The 21,521-nt window shown below is 41.9% G+C and overlaps 2 protein-coding genes across 4 annotated transcripts in view; one reads left to right on the top strand and one right to left on the bottom strand.

Annotated features, from left to right (window-relative positions):
- RHOBTB3 (Rho related BTB domain containing 3) overlaps window positions 1–13,750 on the bottom strand; it is a 49,488-nt gene extending 35,738 nt beyond the window's left edge. Inside the window, exons 1-3 of the mRNA XM_080925786.1 lie at window positions 13,349–13,750; window positions 13,025–13,250; window positions 9,263–9,449 (exon numbers count right to left, since the gene is read on the bottom strand). Coding sequence (XP_080781912.1) covers window positions 9,263–9,449; window positions 13,025–13,250; window positions 13,349–13,350 — 415 coding nt within the window. The 5' untranslated portion in view covers window positions 13,351–13,750. The remainder of the gene's footprint in view (window positions 1–9,262; window positions 9,450–13,024; window positions 13,251–13,348) is intronic.
- The window catches only part of SPATA9 (spermatogenesis associated 9), a 60,529-nt gene continuing 51,677 nt past the window's right edge, over window positions 12,670–21,521 (top strand). For 2 of the 3 annotated variants that reach the window (XM_080925788.1, XM_080925790.1), the window contains exons 1-3: window positions 12,670–13,168; window positions 14,492–14,540; window positions 21,056–21,190. The gene's annotated coding sequence lies outside the window, so the exon portion shown is untranslated. Of the gene's footprint in view, window positions 13,169–14,491; window positions 14,541–18,098; window positions 18,208–21,055; window positions 21,191–21,521 lie in introns of all 3 variants that reach the window. The other variant, XM_080925789.1, reaches the window with a different exon arrangement.

The following is a 21,521-nucleotide window of genomic DNA, read 5'->3' on the forward strand; positions in this document are numbered from 1 at the left end:
TGAAACACCATGACCAAAAGCAGCCTGGAGAGGAAAGGGTTTATTTCACTCACACTTTCATGGAACTCACATGGGGCAGGAAGCTGGAGATAGAAACTGATGCAGAGGCCATAGAAGGGTACTGCTTTCTGGCTTGCTCCCCATAGATGGCTCAGCCTGATTTCTTATAGAACTCGGGACTGTCAGCCCAGAAATGGTACCACCCACAATGCACTCTCCCCATCAACCAATTAAGAAAATACCAGAGAGCTGTCTAGAGCCAGGTCTTATAGAGACATTTTCCTCAATAGAAGTTCCCTCTTCTCAGATACAGCTGTGTCAAGTCAATAGAAAAACTAGCCAGCACAGAGACTCCAGAAACAACTCTCCTCAGGAGTGAGGGAAACGGGTCTGAGTAGAGGAAAGACTTCAGCAACAAGGCAGCTGTACCTGAGACCACACAGTCTCTCTGGAGGTAAGCCTCTTAAGGAAAGACAGCTGAGCCTTGGGTGTCCTACATCTACCCAGTAATTAGATGAGAGCTACATTCACAGAGAGGGCAAAGCAGCTCCTACCTGTGGAGATGCATGCCTGACAAATACTCTGTGTGCTGCATCAGCTAACAAGCCTCACAACTGAGGAACAGTGTAGAAGAGCCATGACAAGCATTTGAGTAACGCCCATGGGCAGTACAAAAAAACCCCATGTTACCCAGCTACTGTACACAGACAGATCGTGTACGAGTTTGTACAAGATGTGTGCCAGTGTCTGAGGGAGGGTCAAAAGATAACTTTCTAGAGTCAGTTCTTTGCTTCCACGAGGTGGGTTTCAGGAATCAAATTCCTGTCCTCAGTCTTGGCAGCAAGCACCTTTGCCCACTGAATTATATCATCTTAAAGCCTAGAAACCAGAGTGTAGTGGCACACGCCTTTAATCCCAGCACTGAGCAGGCTTGACAGGCAGATCTCTGTGCATTAGAGATCAACCTGGTCTACATATTGAGTTCCAGGATAGTTACCCAGGGAGATCCTGTGCCAAAAAGAATGAATACATAAAAATAAAGTTCAGAAACCCTGTACTTTTATCTTCATTTTAAAGAAGAGGAAACTGTAGCTCAGATCAGTCAGGTGACTTAGTCTCTCAGAGCAGAGATTGAAAAACAAAGACAAAAGTGTCACCAGCCCCACCTGATACAAAAAGGAGAGGAGGATATCCAAAAACAGAATTAAAAAGTTTGAACATTTTATCAGTTCCTGAAATTAGAAACACTATTATATTAAACCCCGCTTCTTTAATTATGCCATACATCCTAATCTGAACATATTTTTCTAAGATTTTTCTCAGTTTGTAGCAAGCTGCTCATGTAGCATTTGGGCTGCCTTGAGAAAGAACAATTGGCTTCTCTCTTTACAAGGCCTTTGTGAACAGTGCCTTGATTTTTCTGAAGACAGAGGCCTCCTTATGTTTACAAAGGTCTCCTTATGTGGCTGGAAGGGGGTGGGCTTGCAGATCACCTTAATTAGCTTTCCTTCTAGATAAAAATTAAGCAAAGTCATCAATGTTCCGAGAGAAGAATGAGCCTCATGGGCAAGAATGGTTAACGAACCAGCTCTTAGGAAAAATAATTTTTGTTTGAAGCCAGTAGAGTGACATTTCTTTGTACTTGGCAAGAGGGAAAACTGTCACACACCAGCTGTCACTTGACTAGTTACATGTTTTCTGGATTTCTAAGGATTTCTTTAAACCTGCTGTAGACAATCTTTTTTCTCCCAATTGGTTACTCTGGGTCTCTTCTTAACCTTCACTGTTTCCATGTACCCACTAGCATAGTTACTGTAACATTCTATGCAAAAGTCTGTCTTGAGTTGGCTACAGGAGAGTCAATAAAGTATTGATGGGTTAAATACATTCATATGACACATAGAACAACCAGAGGACCCAAAATAACACTGAATGTCTAATAGAGTTCCTCATGTTGTGGTGACCCCCAGGCATAAAATTATTTTTATTGTTACTTCATAACTATAATTTTGCTACTGCTATAAATTGTAATATAAATATCTGATATGCAGGATATATGAAATGTGACCTCTGTGAAAAGGTCACTTGACCCCCAAAGGGGTCATGACCCACAGATTGAGAACCACTACACTTTGTAGACCAGAATGACCTTGAACTTGCAGAGATATGCAGACCACAGTGGCTCTGGGAATCAGAATTAGCACTGTCTTCACATCGCCCACCAACACACACACACACACACACACACACTATCTTTGTTTAAACAGTGTAGTCCTGCATTTGAATAAACAGCATCTCTTTCCAAGTAGTGGCATCAAGAATATGGTACTCTTTACAATGTTGCGATTGTTGGCAAGTTTTAGCAATTCTATTGATAAATTATAGCTCAGTAATATATAAAAGTTTCAGAGCTTGAAGATAACTTGAAAAAAAAGAAAGAAAGAAAAAGAAAGGCAAGATGCCCATTTACTGAAATGTATAACTATAGATGCATTCTAGAGACACTACAGATTTGTCCTTCAAAGATATTTTCACTGTGTACTAAAACCCAAAGATTTGTGCTGGGGATGTGACTCAGGGTGTGTGGAACACACCTGCAATCTCAGCAGTGGTGAGATGAAAGCAGGAGCGTTAGAAATTCAGAGTCATTCTTGTTTATATAATGAGTTCAAGGTTAGTCTGAGCTTTGAGAGACAGTGTTTCAAAAAAGCAAAATTCCAAAAATTTATTCAGAGCCAAGTATGTAAAACTGCTACATTGCCAACTCTGTAAAAAAAAAAAAATGCATAATAGGGTCAACCATGGTTGTACTCTCTGCCTTTCAGAAGCTAAGATTTGAGGATAGCAAATTCATGATATGCCTGAGTTACAGAGCAAGCACTATCTCAAATTAAACAAACAAATGCATATGCAGGTATACTTAAACACACACACACACACACACACACACACACACCAAAGAAACAAAACTGCTTTGCTAAATTAGCTCTAACAAGATCTCCAAGAGAATTCCCAAAATTACCCAGCTCAATGAAATGTATTGTGGGGGATGAGATAGGTGGTGCGGAGCAGTAAAGCCTGAGTTAACAGCCAGACTTAGCTCTATAATTAATATGCAATCACATCTTTAGTCAATTCTTTTCAAGATGTTAATGAAAATGACTTTTCTCATTTAGATTATTTATAAATAATGTATTTACCCACTGACAAAATGTTCATGAGTACCTACTACCAACAAAGATGCAAAGATACAGAGCTGAAGAACTCATGACCAACTGACCAGGGCAGATGTGACTGCAAATGTGTGCAACATAGAGAACACTAAAATAAAGGTATACAAAGTTACCAGAAGGACAGGAGAGGACCTCCATGGAGGGTGCACAGAAAACAATAATGGTTCACAGGTAAGAATGGATCTACTAAGCTGTTATAGAAGACTGTGCAAGGGGCACTGGCTGCAATCAGAACAGACAGTGTGGGGAGAGGCGTGGACCAGAACAAGAAACCCATTTCCACTGAAAACAAAAACAAACGTATTTCTCTAACTTCTGTGTGTATCTGCCACACATGGGTGGGTACCTGTGGAACCTCTTCTCTAGAGTTCTAAGTAGTTGTTCTGGGAATCAAACTCAGGACCCCTGGTAGAACACCAAGCTCTCTTCACTGGGAAATATCTCTCCAGTCCCACATTTCCACTCTTAAAAATCTCAAGATGGCAAGCTAAGCCATATTGCTCTCTCTCTCCTACCTGCTAAACCACACATGTGACTAGGTGGAAGGGAAGCATTAAAAAGAAGGAGGAAGGGCGAAAGGAAGGGCAGGAGTTTTAGAAAGGAGTGAGCACACAGCAACATTAAAATGAGATGATATCAGCCCAGACGCTAGCTAGCCTGGCAAATGACAGCCAACAGAAGCAGACTAAAGTGGAGTGTGAAGCCAGAGGACAGGTGGTTTTCACACACTGGAGCAACTCAATGTCCAGAGAGTTCGCAGCTCAGACGTGGGAAGCAGGAAACAGCAGGACCACAGGCAGATGGCTGGCAGATGGCCAAAGCACACTGGTGGAAAGAAACAGCTAGGCTCACTGGCCGGTGTGTACTCCCACGTCCACCCCAGCCACAGACAGCAGCTGCCCAGAGCAAGAGAAAGGAATCAATCCAGCCTGAAATATGAAGTGCAAAAGTAAATAAACAAAAATTTCCCTTCCATTTGAAAAACAGCAGTATCTTGAAATAGAACTCACCGAATGGACTTACAATGCCTAAAAGAAACCTACTTAACATTCAACCAAAGACAAAAATTAACTATAATTAACTGAGTATTTTTAAGAAACTGTATCTTTAAGTCAGTAACAAGGAATTGTGAATGAATAGTTAAAGATTTTTAGACACAAAAAATGTTGAAATTAAAACTAAACAAGAAAGGTGACAGAAAAAACGGTATGTACAAGTCAGAGAGAACAGGACAAGAACAAAGCAACATGAAGAAACACTGTAATTGAGATGCTTGGGAGGTGGGAGCAGGAAGACCACGAGTTCAAGGCCAGCCTGGGGTACAGGGTGAGATACTACCACAAAGAGAGGTGAGGGAGAGGGATTCAGCAACAGAAAATAAAAAAGTTAGGAGTGTCAAGAGAGATCCAGAATTATCAACATCAGCCCACTGAAGGCCCATAAAGAGGAAAAAAATGATGGGGAACTGGCAGCTGCAGCCAGAAGGGAAGAGACCTTCAAAGAGGAAGGTGTCAGGTTTGCAAGGAGTCCAGTGTGACTATTACCAAAAATGGGAATTGTGTTCTACAATGTTCAAGAAGTAGTCAGAAGCTAGATCATGAAGGGGTTTTATTTCAGATAAGGAGTTTGCAATACAAAATTACTAACAAGAACGCAAATGCTGGATAAGAAGAAAAATACTATCGGGAACCTTTGATTTAAAAGCCGATTTCATGTCCAGCTTCACTGCAAGAACCTGGACAACGTGACACCTTCAATGGTGTGCAGCCCAGAAGCCAGTTGGTCATTTCTGATTACCATCCCCCGAGAATAGAAACCTGAACTGCTAGAGCAATGTCTAAGAAGCACTGGAAACTGACTAGAGCTAGCCTGAGGAGACACCAGGGTAATAGATCACAAAATACTGAGCTGTAAAAACCAGTCCTTACAAACCACAACTTAAAAAATTGGTGGGCAGTGAGAAGCAGAAGATGCTGATAGAGGAAAGCCAAACACAGAGTAAGAGAGAGGACAGATCACAGTATTGCAGGCATGTGTTCTGCAGCTTATACAAAAGAATGGCCAAAACCCTTGTAAAATGTCCATGTCATAAAGCCCCCACCAAGAAGAAAGAGACACCAGGATCAATTGTGGATTAAAGACTGGGGATAAGATAACTAAACATAGTGTTTACATCTTGAGGTGGGGGGATAAACAGCTATAACTAACTACTGGAAGAAGCAAGAAAATGTAAATGTGGATATTCTGAGTAATAGTCTAGCAGATTAAAAACCCTCACATTTCTTGAGTGATGGCCATATTATGTACAAGATGTAAATAATAACTCTGTTCTTCTTTTAAAAAAATTTTTACTGGCTTTTTATTGTTTCCATTTCAAATGTTCCCCTTTCCCAGTTTCTCCTCCATAAACCTCCTGTCCCATCTGCCCTCCCCCTGCTAATACCTCTGTTATTATATGATAACTATTGAAACCATCAGGAGCTAAAGAAAATCTCATGTTTACAATGTAATCTCAGATTTTCTAGAAGAGAAAATGCATGTGTGCATGTATATGCATGTATATACAGTGTGCATGTGTATGTTATAAATCCTTCAATTCAGTGTTTTGTTCTTGACAATTTTCTTAGGTTTGAAATTTGAAAAAAATGAAAGTGAAATATAAAGTTTCTAAAAAATTCAAAGCACTGCCTGTGCTCACCTGACTTGTATCTGACAGGATTTTTCTGAGTTTACTTCAGAAAGGAAGGGAAAAGCAGGAGGCCAAACCCAGTCAGACACAGTCCACCACTGTAGTACTTACGCTTCAGCCTGTCTGTACTTTCTTTGGAAATGCCTGGGAGAAAACTCAAGAATGTATTCTCCCACACAGTTACACACTGCTATAAAGTGGGCAAAATAATATATGTGTTTGATTACGATCACAGTCTCTGCATCCTTTAAGGTCCTATTGAATGTGGCCATTCTGAAGGAGCCAGCAGTGCTTTCGGGATGCTAACAAGTAAACTAACTTTAGGTTCAGGAAGCTATCTCCCAAGCTTGCAGCACCTCTGGAAACAGGCAGGCGTATGGTAACTGTCCTGGCACAGGACTGACTTTCAGAAATATTCTGGCCACATGGTGCAGAAACCATAACACTGACCTGAAATATGAACACAACATGAATTCGGGTGCCTGGGGCCAGAAAGATTTGGAGAATAAAGAAATTCGAACAAAAACTAATTATCACTCTCTTCTCTCCACAGGAAAAGCACGAAGTAATGCATATGGAGATATCATCGAGGAATTTACAACCCAAAAGACCAAAGGAAAAGAAATTAAAAGAAGTGGTAAACTATAAAATAGAAGCATCTTTTAGGCTACTGTATTAGACATTAGTGGCATTTAGCAGTTTTTTATATTTAAAATTTGTTTTGTTCTTTGCATATTTATAAATAAATATTTATTTTATATTTCATGTTCCTGAATTTGTGTTTTTTTAAAAAAAACTGTATAAATTTGAGGACCTCCAAGTATCTGCACCTTACCCTTTTAAACACCCCCGCCCCAAAGGCCACTTTGAAGGTTAAAGGAGGGCCTGGAGAAATGGCTCGGCAGCTAAAAGCAGTTACTGTTCCTGCAGAGGGTCCATTGGACCAGATTGGTTTCTTTTTCTTTTTTTTGGATATAATTTATTTACATTTCAAATGTTATCCCCTTTCCCAGATTCCCCTCCATACCCCCATCCCATCACCCCTCCCCCTGCTTCTATGAGGGTGTTCACTCACCCACCCACTCTCTTCCACCTCCCCACCCTGGCATTCTCCTACACTGGGGCATCAAGCCTTGGCAGAACCAATAGCTTCTCCTCCCACTGATGCCAAACAAGGCCATCCTCTGCTACCATGATTGGTTTCTAGCATCCACAATGTATGCCTCACATCACCAATGACTCCAGTGTGAGGGGATCTAATACCCTCTTCTGGCCTCTGAGAGGACTGCATGAACAGGGTACACATAAACTCATTTAGGCATACACATACACACATTTAAAAAAATGACACCAAAAAAATGTAAAAGATTAACTAACAAAGAATTGAAACCCAGTAGGGATGATGACAATGAAGTGAGTTTAAGATTTACTTAGTACAAAATCAAACACGTTTCTCAACTTATTAGCTATTGGTGGTGTGAGAGAAAAATGGGTTTAGCGGGGTCTATTTAGATGTACAGAGAGGCAGAAGGAATTCAGTAGGCATAGGGTCATATCCATGAGGATACAGGTGAGGGGACAAGCTACAGCCAAATCAGTGGGATGAAGATATCAAGTGTATGTAAGTGTGTACAAAGAAAGCCAGGGGCACAACGTGCAAGTTCCTGATCTAGGTAGAGAGCAAGAAATGAAGCTTAAGTACTAACTAACCTCTCTGTGTTGCTGGTGCACATAGGAGGATAGGGCAGACACTGGAGAAGACTGGAGAGGTTAGAAGAATCAAGAAACAGTAGCTATAGTGGAGACAATTGTTACTAAAGTGCAACAAATAAGCCTTGAATGCTCACTGTGGAGAGCTTAATGCAAATACAACCGCTAAAGGAAGTTCCTGGGCTGAGTACTGAAGGGAAAGTTGCCTCAAGAATTAAGGATAACTCAAGAATCACGAACAGGAAAGAAAGAAAAAAAAATGGAGAAGTCCTGGGAATGTGAGGTCAAGGGCAAGTCAAGCTTATTTTCTCTGTTAAGTACTAGGGTAAAACATACCTGCCCTCTGGGCCAGCAATCTACTGGAAAGAACAACCCAAGTAGCAACAGGACAGTGTAGACATAGTTTATGGCACATTTATACAGTGGTGTAATATACAGCAATTAAATGAGGAAGCAATATGTACACACTCCTACTGTTTGTGTGATGTTCAAGAACAGGCAAGACCATCAGAAGCCAGAGAGCAATAGCTTCCTCTACGGAGGGTATTATGCTTAAGTAAAACACATTAAGCTATACTCTTGGGTTAGCAAACCATAGTTTCCTTACTGTGCTGATAGTTTTATGTCAGCTTGATACTAGCTAGAGTAATTTTGGAAGCAGAAACCTCAATTGGGAAAAATGCCCCACCAGATCGGCCTAGAGGCACACCTGTGGTACATCTTGACTGGTAACTAATGTATGAGGACCCAGCTCCTACCTGTGGGTGATACTTCCCCTGGGCTGGTTATCCTGATTTTATAAGCAGACTTAACATGTCATGAAGGGTGAGCCAATATGCAGCCCTCCCCCGTGGCTTCTGCTTCAGTTCCTGCCATGAGGTTTCTGCCCTGTTTGAGTTCCTGTCCTGATTTCCCTCAGTGATGGAATTACCTGCAAGAGGCCCCAACTTCCTTTTGTCATGGTGTTTTAATCACAGCAATAGAAACCTAAGACACTATGCTATACCACAATTTTAAAAAATGTTTTAAACCAAAGAATTAAAATTGAAATGTAAAGACCGTTTTACTAAGGAACTGAGTAAACTTAGAAAATGCTACCAAATCAAAGTGAGTCCTGAGTTGTCCTTGAGATATCTGATGGTCTTGTGCACAATAGCAAAGTCTGAGACAACCTGAGGCATAGAAAGCTTCCAAGTATCTGGTGATAAACAGCCCTTTCCCCAGGCTGAGCTATGAGCGTGTTCCACTCACTCCCAGCTATGTGTCTAACTATCCTGCTCACATGCACACATCTTTTCAAGGAAAATCTAGTCTTGCCCATCGAATAGACATTAAGATAGTCAACTTGATATTATTAAGGCTCAAAGCCAGACTAATAATACATTGCACATGCCAAGGGAACACAATTACTGATGCACAGTAGGAGAGCAACTTAGGGGAAGATTGGTATAGCAACCACAGTGGAAGTCTGTGAGTCTCTGATCTACATAACAATGAGATGACAGCTGGCGTCTGAACCCACAGTCATTTACATTTTAAAACAGAACTGTATTAATCATTAATCATCTCTGCTTTGTAAACATGGTGTTTGCATGCTCATTACAAAAAAAAAAGAAAACTACATACTTACCATTTTGTCTAGTACCAACAGCCGCAATGATGACTGGAACTGAATTTGATGCTCTTTTAATCACTGGAATATAATTATCCTTTACTTCATGGAATGAAAACTTGTCATTTACATTGTATTTGATCACAATGATGTCAGCACCCCCAATTAGGTTTCGGGAGGTGTACCAATCACTGTCAAAAATGTCCTAAACAAAAATGCAAACATCGACATTTAGTTTATTTTCAAATTAATCCTTAAACTCACTGCCAGATCAGGTATAATTATAACCTATTAGTGTAAATGTTTCATGTATGTAGGTTTTTAGAAGTTATAAAAATGTATTTTAAAATGACATGGTGGTTTGATTAAGGAAGGCCTCATAGACTTTGAGAGCTTGATTCCCTGTTAGAAGGTGTGGCCTTGTTAGAGGTGTGTAAACTGTTGGGCTATGAATTTGATATATGAGTCCAAAATAGGGTTAAGAGTGTTCAAATCAGCCAATCAAGCAAGATCTATGTGACAGAGATTTTTGCTTATGACAGAAATTCTGGTTTACAGAGAGAAGTTCTTGTCCCATCGCTATACATAACCTTCCCACCTCCTTAGGAAGCCTATTGAGGATGAGAGTTGCACTGCAGAATTTTAAATAGGAATGCATTATCAACAACAAAACAGATAAAGCATATTTTAAAGGAGCACAAAAGAACAGAAATAGGAAGGTGAACAGAGCTGTTAGTATCAAAGGCAAAGGACCGAGGATGATTCAGGATGTGGCATTGGGGTGTGAGGGGGCAAAGGGCCGGGGGAGAAGTGAGCACATAGATTACAGCTCAAGAAGATGAGAACACCTAACTCCCAAGTCAGCAAAACACAAAATCCCACCGGTCCTAAGCGTATCTGTAAATATTCAAATTCAGAATATGCAGGCGCAGCACCATAAGGAAGCTGAAGGGTCACAGTATTAAAAGAAAAGACCAGAGACCTGGGATTCAAAGGCAACTGTAAACTGGGCCAGCATGCCACAGCCTTGTTAGGCCTAGAGAACAAGTTAGCAATCGATCTTCACATTCCAATAGTTTGGAATTCCACAGTTACCAGAGAATTATGTGGGAAGAGACATTTAAGAGAAAACATAGGAAAGGGAGGCTTAAGTATTAGCAATTTGTTCTGTGTTATTGAGGCTAAAACAACAACCAACACTTAGCTGTAATACAATCTAGAGCTTCAAGCCCTGTACAAAAAAAAAATGAATAAACCTCATGGCTTATTCATTCATTCATTTCTTGGTTAAGACAGATGACTGTAGCCCAGGCTGGCCCAAACTCATAATTGTCCTTCTCTGCCTCCCAAGTGCTGGGATTATAGGTATTAGCCAGGATGTCCAGGTAATCTCATTGCTTTAGAACATTTTTTTTTTACAGAGAGGAAAACAAAAATCCAGAAATATGAAACATGACTGCAAAGGAGAGGGGTAGGAGCTATGAACTTCACCTAATGAATTTGGAGCAGATTTATTTAAAAAGTGTTAAGCCAGAGGGCAAGCAGTCAGAGTAGGGCTAGCCAGTTACAGAAAGTAACTGGGCAAGGGAAGCTCTCCCAGATCCTTCCCACTCAGTGGCAGCAGTCACACCTTTTAGGCTGTGTCACAGAGAAAGCGTTCCCCACTGGTTTCTAGAAATATGAAGGAATGCTACACAACCAGAGTTCCTACAGGGAAACAAGAACTGTTTGGTTAGTGTGTGCAGGTCCTGTGCTAGTGTAAACCTTGACTGACGTGAGAAACTCTCCCATGCTTAGTGTACGTATATGACCACACTAAAACTGTAATGAGCTCTTTATTACAGCACTGAGCACTTTGGGGGCACCTCAGATTCCACACTTGGGACTTTACCCTTCAGCACAGCTCCAGGATAGATAGGGAAAACAAGCCTCAGCGGGGGTGAAGGATTTACGGAGAACTACATACAGTGAGAATGTGGGGTGTGAAAGATGTTCCTTTTGTTGTCCAAAGTGCTGTTTTTATTCTGACTCAGTACATATGCCAATTCCAGCTGACAGGCATCACCAACCTTCATACTCTGTACTTACTCAAGAGAAGACCCAGCAGTTCAGAGTAAATAATTGCCTACGTACTTCACTGTGCTTGAGGACTCGTTCTAACTGGGAAGTTGTACCTGGGGACAAATGGCTTCATTGCAGACCGTGAGCACACACAATCAGAATCCCCTTAATAAATGTCAACATTTATTAAGTCAGGATGTGACAAGAATCAAGACCATGAAGCGTGTCTCATCTATTTTTGAAGATTTTGTTTTATCTGTTTTATTTTTACAGAATGGGTGGCACTCTTTGCTAAATCAACCCAGGAAGGAAAGGGTTAACTTTCAAGTTAAAAAAAAAAAAAAAAAAAAAAAAAAAAAAAACGAAGAAAAACAACCCCCCCTACATCCTAATTCATCTTATTTTATGTTTCCTAATTTGCTTCATCAGGGCACTACACATTTATTCAACGATAGACTGAACTATATTATTATGAAAGGCTATAAGACCTTTCATAATAAAAGGGCTCACAGAAACTGCCTGCACACACCAGTCTGTAAGTCCTCCCTGGTGGCTTCTTTTGAAACTGTCATCACTGTCATACCTGAATGCCAAGTAGCATCCTTTTAACTGAAAAGCATATTTTAAATTTATTTCAGCACATTAATATGAATTTCCAGTTAAAGAGTGTTGTTGTCTTTCTATAACAGGAAAATAGGTTCAAGAAAATTTTCTATGCCTTCTACACATTTCTGTTCAAAAGTATTCTAGTTCTCCTTAGCTCTGATAGTTGTTTTTTTAAAAACTGCCTTTTTAATGTAAGAATCTCACATAATATGTACCTTTTTTAAGGCCCAAAAGTTTAAACATATATATATGTATATATATATGTATATATATACATATGTATATGTATATATATACATATGTATATGTATATATTGTAATCTTTAGCTGAAAAACATGTAACTACAAAATCAGCAACAGATTTAAAATTAAATGAAAGCACTTGAAATATAGTTCTACTGTGTTACCAAGATATTTATAAGTCAGGGAGCTATTTTCTTTGTCCTTTTATCAAACACTTGAGAGTCAACCTACTCAACAGTCAAGCTAAGATTTCTTTTATTCAACTATCATAAACATTAAGATTTTTTTAAAAGTTCTAAATAATGTTAGTGGTATTTTCAATTTATTAATCACTAAAACAAGAGGCTAACATATGGGCATTAGCATTATTAAAAACTAATTTTTCAGAGGTTAATAATCTACAAATAAGCCACTTAAAATTAGTTCTCAAACCCCATCCTTTCTTCCTTTTTCCCATACTATTTTTGACCTGTCCCAGTTAAGAATATTTTTGCCTATGTTGAGCTGTAAAAGGCAGTATTTATAGAACACATCTCCCTATCCTCCACAGGGTGGACATGAAAACATGACTCTTGGCCAGTGGAACTTAGTAACCCTGACCCTTGGGGTTGGCACCTTCAACTGTCAGCTGTCCACTAAGGGACAAGTCTTGAAACACAGTAAGTGCTCTACGTTGCTCTAGGGCTTTTTAACCTTACAGACATGACTAGGCTGCCCCACCACCTTCAAATTGAAACAAAGGACGAGATTTGCCAAAAAAAAAAAAAAAAAAAAACTCTCCAGTCAATCAGGAAAATAGGAAACGAGGGGAGGAGGGGTCCAAACAGCAAGCTCCTTTGGCCTGGGCACCGCGCAGCCGCTGCCCCTTACCCAGACGGGACAGTCGTGCACCACCAGCTTGACGTTCCCGAACGCACTGGCCTGGTACTCCGTGAACACCGGGCGCGCGACCGTGCTGGCCGCGTTCAGCAACAAGCTACTCTCGTCCCCCGACACCAGCGGGCTTCTCCCCAGGTACGTGCGAATGAGCCCCGACGGCCGGTTGTCCTGGTGGAACGTGTCGCCCTCGTTCCCCAGCGCCACGATGTGGATGGACCTGCAGAGCCGAGAGGGGCGCGGTGAGCGGGTGGGCACAACCGGGGCGCGTGGCACGTCCCGAACCCGGATCGTGGCAGGACGGCGACGCGTACGTACATGATCGCGGCTGGCAAGGCGGCGGGGGGGACGGCGGCGGGCGGCCTGGCGGGGGTCTAGGCGACGCTCTCACTGCAGTCAGCTCATCCCCAGCCGCGGCCCTCGCGCGCCTGCACCGCGGCTCTGCCGACGCAGAGCGGAGCGGGCCCGGAGAGAGCCGCCGGCCGGGCGCGGGCAGTGCTGCGGAGCCCTGGTCGCCGCGCCTCCGCCCCGGCTCCGCCTCCGCTCCGCGGGGCCTGGGGCCCGCACGTGTCGCCCGGAGAGTCCGGCGCGCGTGGAAGCTGACTTCCCGCCGGGGCCCCCGGAGCCCGGGCGGCGGCCGCGGAATACAAAGGAGCGGTGGGCGCGGGGACGACGCCGGAGCCCGGGAGCTGCTCGCCGCCAATCCGCCTGCAGCAAGTTTGCTCAACTCGGAAGGCTGAAACCCGAGCCGGGAGCGGGGGGAGGGGCGGCCTGGCCCCCGCCGGGGACCAGTGGAGAGCTCAGCTTGGAGGCAGCCCCCTGCCGTCCCTACGGAACCATGCCCAAGCTGGCCTTCACCGAAAGTGTGTTATTGTTTTGTCAGTTGGCAACATGCGCTACAGCTGTTTTTGTAAAATCGTACTTGTGAAGAAAAAGAAGAAAAAGGCAACATTCATGCAGCTGCAGAAAAGGTCCTTTGTTCACGCACCAATTAATTTGCGGGTGTCGCTTTGGAAAGGTCATTTACTATTGCAAGCTATATTTGGCATACTTGAACCAAGATTGCGGAATTTGAAGTGCTGGGATTTTTAATGTGATTTTTTTTTAAGAAAAGAAAGTTGAAGCAGTTTACTTGGATTTTTTTTTTCAGTATGCATTTCAGTTACATTATTTAATAATAGCTCACTGAAAAATAAGGATCATGTTAGTGTAAGGATATTTTGGATTCTTTCTTGATGACACACAGAAGTAAAGCTTGTGGATGCCCCTAAAGGGCCTCAGACTACCTTCCGTTTAAAACACCACAGACTGCTAATACTAGGACAGGCCAAGGGTTACTCTGGGGCTCCTCCATAAACATTAAAATTCTCACAAGCACCTCACACACTGTTAAGAGTTCTTGTTTATCCTTTTGATTGTTTGTTCTGCTTTGAAATTACACTTTTTTTCCTCTCTTTTAAGTGGACCTATTTTGAGAAATAGATGTTTAAAAAGTCCTGGGAAGACTGAGGTAAGCAAGACGCGGGAGTGGGGGTGGGGTACAGGGGTGGGGGTGCGGGGGGCGGGGCGTGGACACAGCTGTTTATTAGAACTGGTCTTGCTCAGCTGAGATTGTATTAGCTTCTTGTCCATAGACAGGGCAGGACAGGAAACTTTCTCTATGTAGTTTACTTAGTCCCTTCTGTTCTTTGAGATGGGTCTTCCCTCCTCAGCCTCCCAAATAACTGTAATTAGAGTCATTTATCACTAATTCAGAAGGTCACTAGTAAAGACAAAGCAAAAACAAAACCAACCCAGTCTACATAGTGAGCTCCTGAACAGCCAGGGTTACATGGTAAGACCCACTGTCGAATAAACAAACAAACAAACATCAATTTTTTTCTTTGTGCTCAAGTACACTTTTTTGTAGTTTCTGGAAATAACCATCCTGAAAGATTCAAATGTGCAGAGTCACAGTTCGTCTAGGACCAAAAGAAGGTATATGGTCTCATCACCCCTCTCCAGTGACCCACCAGTCAGGCATGACACTCGAGAGCACAAATAGATAAAGACCATAGCTTATACAAACACGATGAACTCTCTATTGAGATGTTTTCTCCTGTATTCCCCAGGCTGATCTAGACCCCTAGGGCTTACTAAGCAAGTCTTCCTATATCAAATTTCCAGAGTAGCTGAGACTGTAGATGGTTAATGATGAGCTATGGATTGGCTTTTGTAAAGGAAGGTAAACTCATAGTTTATACCGTGGGTGATCCTTAAGGATGAGGCACTGTGTGAAATAAGCCAACATGGGGGATTGAGTATTCCTACTCATTCTATTTCTGAGTTACCTGCAGGAGCCAGAAAGTGGGACGGAGTATCAGGTGCTAAAGCAGGGAAGACATGGTATTGTTGGGTGCAGGGTTTCAGTTTTGGAGGATGAAAAGCTATAGAAATCAGTTGTTCAGCAAAGTGTGAATAGCTAATGTGGTGTGTACCAATCACTAAAACACGGTTAAGATAATAAATTTTCTGTAAGTACATAAACCATGATACAAAGCATTAGGAACATGCAAATAAGGACACCAGATGGAATGGACATACAGCAGAAAGGAAAAAAGCATCCTTCTCCTCCTCCAGTTTTTTAACCTGGCCAGGTAGACATGGAAGATTGTAAGATACACTGTACTCTTGAAGAGCTAAGTTTGTCAGTGTCCACTAGATTCTCAATAGGTATGTATTCTCCACACAACATCAGCTATGTGTTCAGTAGCTAGTACAGATGCATCAGAGTACAGTGATTAAAAGTTCATTAGGGAGAAGTTCACCAGAGGAAGTAAACAATATCTTGGGCCCTAAAAAGATAAGGAAATGTTTGGTAGGTTTGGAGGAGGAAGAGGTTGGACAGGAAGGAATGTTAAGAAGAACTGGATTACTCATGCAGTCATGTAAAGGTATGGAAACATACATGGCGATCGTCTGTTTCAAGGAAAAGCACGAAATGATTCGAAGGCAGATTCCTGTATCTAGGCTAGCAGAAAACAGTGGTGAAGTCAGGTGAGGCTACACTCTGGTTTAGCCCCCCATCTCAAAGTTCCTGTCTTGGCAAGAATGGAAACATTCTAAAGAGGTACTTGAACCCTTTCTTTGGCTCATTATTTTGCTTAGGAATTTTACTGGAGAGAGGAAAAGGGGAAAGCCTAGTGACAGGGACTTGTCACCAGGAAGACTTCACAAGTTCAGACATCCATAGGTGCTGGAGTGGCACAGTGGTGACAGTCTGGAGGACACACTTTGACAGGACTGTTTAGTGACACACACCTTTTGCCCTCTGTTTAAACCCAAAATCATGTCTGGGCCCTGAAAGTGGAGTCAGGGAAGTCAGTGGGACTCTATTAATTTTCCTAGGGTTGTCACAGTGAGTCAGTCTCCATTCTCTGCTTTTTGGCGATTCCTGTCTATTTACTTGACCTACTGGAGACTGCTTTCTGAGTCTGTCGTGTTAGGGCTGCCAATCCCCAGGCTTTGTGCCTAACAGCTCTGGTAACAAACATCTCTATGGGATGTGGCCTGCTGGATGCTCACCAAACCCATTTTCACTTCCAAGATAAATAATTGAATCTTCTAAACTGTTTGGTCATGTGATTCCTTCTCACCAATGGCATGTAATTCTGCTGAGCGGTTAAGAGAAGGCATGCCTCTGTAAAGGTATGGGGGCAGTACCTCCCCTAGACACCATAGGCTATCAAATAAAAGCCCCAGTATCAGCTATGGGTTACCTCTTTTTGGCCAGTTGGGTGCCATAGATCTTGCTAATAGCCAAGAATTACAGGCCATTGTCATTACTGTTAGTTACCCTCCAACATTTGATAAGACCCTATTTCTGAAGATACTGCACATCTGAGTCAGGGGACAGGGAGAAACTAAAACATGACCCAGAAATTCCATTCCTACAGAGTAGCTTTCTTGTTGCTAGAAGGTGACATATACACTACTGGGAGAGAAAAAAGGCTATCAACAGTCATACCCTTGTGTGGTCCCAGGGAGCTACAAACATGACTGGCCTGGCAACATATGTCTACTGCTAAAATAGTGGCAGAAATGTTATGAGAGTAACTCACTACATTTTTGAGTAATTGAAAGCCCTCTGTACAGATGGAACTCATGCCTCGTACTATTAACAAAGCTGAAAGCCAGTGGTTAACTAGATCCTAGGCCCTAAAGGAGAACTTTCTACTAAGTGGACATAGTAACCAACTGCCCCTTAGTTCTTATCTTTACACCCATCAATCAGTATATCTCTCAGCACTCATCAGAGAAGCTTCCTTTTTACAAGATGGTAATACAGAGACTCAAAACAGGTCAGCATGCAGAGACTAAGAGATGGTAGAATGCTCATCTTTGAATGGGAATCTGAATTACACTGCTTCACCCCAAATTCAGGGATCACCATTGAAGAGGAGTTAGAAAGATTGTAGGAACCAGAGAAATTAGCTATCAGTAGTGAACAGTATTTGCTAGAGGTGACAGCAGGAGAGTTACACTCATGAACTCGTACACCCGGGACTGCATGCCCAAGACCCACACAAGAACAAGCTAGGGAAAATCCCAGCATAGTTGGAAGGGGGCTCATGAAGCACCGCCCCTATCTGAGAAGCTATTGACAGTTGATGGCTGCTGAGGGAGAGTCAGTTTTCTTCAGGGATGTGGACCCTGAGAGGCTGCCCACGGTCCAGCAAATGGTCCCACAGCATGCACATACAGTAAGTGGACTCAGTAAGTTTGAGGGAGAAGTGAGGGGAACATGAAATTGGGAATGGAGAGGAGATTCAAGGGGATAGAAGGGGAATAGACTTGATCCAAACATTATCTATCTATCTATATATCTATCTATCTATGAACATTAAGTAAGATATTTTAAAATATAAAACACTGAAAACTTACTTTTAAAAACCACACACACACACACACACACACACACACACACACACGGAAAATATATAAGAAAAGGTATAGCTTCTGCACTCTTTTATCCTTCCATCTGCCAACCTGCTGATGCTAGTTCAACCTTGAAGCCTTGTGTTTGCAGACCTTGGCACTGAAGTGTGGCGCTTGCAGCAGAGCCTCTTCACAGCATGTGTTGCACTGTGATATGAGTGAGGAATAGATCTTTCTTCAGTTTGGCCAGACATTTTGAGGTCAGTTGTTACAGTAACTACTGATACTTGTCATAGCTAATAGAATGCCACAGATGGTCTGTTTCCTGACATCTTAAAGAGATTTTTTGTAATTATATTAAGATCACATTTAAGTTGTTATTTCTGCTTTAGTTAAGATTTTCATTTAGTGTATTTCTAGTTTTTTATTAGTAAATTTTTAAAATATGGCATTTACAAGGAGGAATTGAAACAAATTCTAACAGATATCTATCTTTGTAAAAGCCTCATAACTAATAAGATCTGAAAAAGAGACTTATCATAGCAAATGTTCTTAAAGAACACTGTTTTAAGTATGAATTTATACCCACTTAAACAATTATAGTCATGTATTTATTTTTGGGGGGGAGCAGGACCCACACATATCCCACATGTAGAAGCCAGAGAACAGCTTGCAGGAGTTAATTCTTTCTCTCCATCATTCGAGTCCTGGGAGGTCAAATTCTGTCCCTGAGGCTTGGCAGCAAGCACTTTAACCAGCTGAGCCATGCATATGTCTCAGCATCCACTTTTGCTGACATTAACTTTATCCTAAGTATGTACAATTAGTAATGATATTCCGAATTGTTCATATTAAACTAATTGTTTAAAAACTAATTTCCAAGCATAAAGGCAAGATCTAAAACTGTTTTCAAAATGAGTAAATACCATACTAAACTTAGGTGGTAGTCTCTGGTTAAAAAAAAAAAAAAAAGCTAAACAAGGTCAGTCAGAGCTTCCTGAAAACTTAGTGTCAGAAAGCATATACCACTGAGGAAATAGCTTTCTTCTTGTCGAGATAAAACTCTTTGAAATAATACATTGAATACAGATGAGGAGGGGAACAACCCTGCATTCTTTTGTCAGCAAAGACTGCCAGAATATGCGCAGAAAGTTTTGCTAAGCACAGAGTCACAAGTATTAGAACAGCCGTGCAGGAAGTCACAGGCTAAACTGAAAGCTTATGTTTTTAATATTTCCCACTTTGAATTGCTTGGTAGGCTCTGTTGCGCTGTATGGTGCTTACTAGATTGTGTTTCAATAAGACACAGTTTGTGTGTGTGTATGTGTGTGTGTGTGTATGTGTGTGTGTGTGTGTTCTCTTAAAAGAACTCTCTACTAAAGACACTATATTTTCTTTCCATGTTCTTCAAAAATGGCTTTCCAAAAATAAAAGCCAAGTTTTATTCCATGTTTCTGTAAGTGTAAATATTGATGGATTCATGGGAATTTTACCTTTTTGTTTGTTTGGTTTTTGAAACAAGTCTTACTCTACAGCCTAGTCTGGCTTCAGACTCATAACGGTCCTCCTGCCTCTACATCCTGAGCCACCGTACCTGACAGTATACCTCATAGCAATTATTCTAGCAAAGCAGCTTCAATCAGGATATGCAACAGACGGGATGTTATCAGTTTGGTTATGTTTGTGAAAAAACAAACAATTTGGGAATCAATGTCCCTCAAGATCCATCTATATCATTTGTGAACATATACCCAAAGGATGCTCCATCCTACTGAAAGGCTACTTCCATTGTTTACATCTGCTCTATTCATAATAGTCGGAAACTGGAAACAACGTAGATGTCCTTAAACAGAAGGCTGGATAAGCAAAATGTGGCATATTTACACAATGGAGTATTACTGAACTGTTAAATAAAAGAAAAATGACACCATGAAATTTACAAGCAAATGGATGGAGCTAGAAAAAATTATCTTGAGTTATATGTGAATATTAGCCATTATATAGATGATAATGAACACATAATCCATAGAATCAGAGGGGTTAAATGTAGAGGAAGAGATTGGGGCGACGGTGGTGGACACATGGATCTCCATCGGAGGAGTAAGGAGAATACATTGTATAGGTGGACTGGAAGCAGATAGGGACCAGAACAGGAGTATTGGGGACAGAGGAAGGAGAGATAGGGTTGAAGGAGAGAATGTGGGAAGAGACAGCTAGGATTAAGGGACATTTGAGAAATGATATGGAAAGCTAGTGCAGTCGAAAGTTCCTAAAATATATAAAGGTGATCATAATGAGGTCTTATAATAATGAGATATACTGAGTCTCAACTAGCCATCTCTTGTCACCAAATAGGGCTTCCAGTAGCAGGACTGAGTTGCATTCAGTTCAGTTGTTGGTAAAGGGTAACCCATGAAAATCCTCAAACAACCCAGGCTGTTGCTGAGACAATGGGTTGCCCTCTGCAAACAGTGAGCCCAACTGCCAAGCACAATACACACACAAGTCATTGATATGGAGAAGTCAAGCTGGTGCCTGTATGGAGCCCTCGCTCACTCCTAAGTGATCGTCTCCTTAGTGGGGAAAGATACTGTGTAGGCCACCAAAGGAGAAACAAAAACAGCAACCCAGGCACAAAACCTTTGCCCTACAATCTGTCCTTTCTGCAAGATAAGCTAGAGCAACAGTGGCACAACACTGTGGGAGTAACCAATCGATGTCTCTGACTTAAGGCCCACTCCATGAGATAGAGCCCATACCCAACACTGCTTGGGTGATCAGAAACCAGAGACTAGAGATTCGCTTATCAATAAAATGATTACTATTAATATTCTGCTATACTCATAGATCAGTGTCTTATCCGGTCACCACCAGAGAGGCTTCCTTCTTTGGAAGGTGGGAACACACACACACACACACACACACACACACACACACACCACACCACACCACACCACACCACACCCATGCACAGAGAGAGAGAGAGAGAGAGAGAGAGAGAGAGAGAGAGAGAGAGAGAGAGAGGGAGGGAGGGAGGGAGGGAGGGAGGGAGAGAATCAAAGTCCTTGGAACACACAGCTCCAACTGAGATCAAATCCCTCCCCTAAGAGCTCCCAGCAGAAGAGAAGGCAGAAAGAGTGCAAGGGCCAGAAGGGATGGAAGAAACCACAAGGCCCTCTGAATCAACTAAGCCTGGTTCACATGAACTCACAGAGGATGAAGCGTCTGCATAGTCAGCACCAGGTCTGTGTATTACAGCTGTTATTAGTGTTTCTATGACACTCCTGATGGAGAATGAGTGGCTCTTTTGCCTCTTAGAGCTCTTTTCTTTCTGGTGGGTTGCTTTATCCAGCCTCCTTGTGGTGGTTCTTGCTTTATCTTATTATATTTTGTTTTATTTTGTTTGTTTGTTATCTCTTAGAAGCCAGTTTTTGTTTTTTCCCCCCAATGAAAGACAGAAAGGAAGTGGCTCTGAAGTTGGGGAGGGGGATAGGGAAGGAACCAGGAGGAGTAGAGGGAGGGGAAACTGTAATCAGAATATACTATATGAGAGAAGAATATTTTCAATAGAAGG

Source organism: Micromys minutus, assembly GCF_963924665.1.
Source record: "Micromys minutus genome assembly, chromosome: 11".
In the NCBI taxonomy this organism is placed as follows: domain Eukaryota; kingdom Metazoa; phylum Chordata; class Mammalia; order Rodentia; family Muridae; genus Micromys; species Micromys minutus.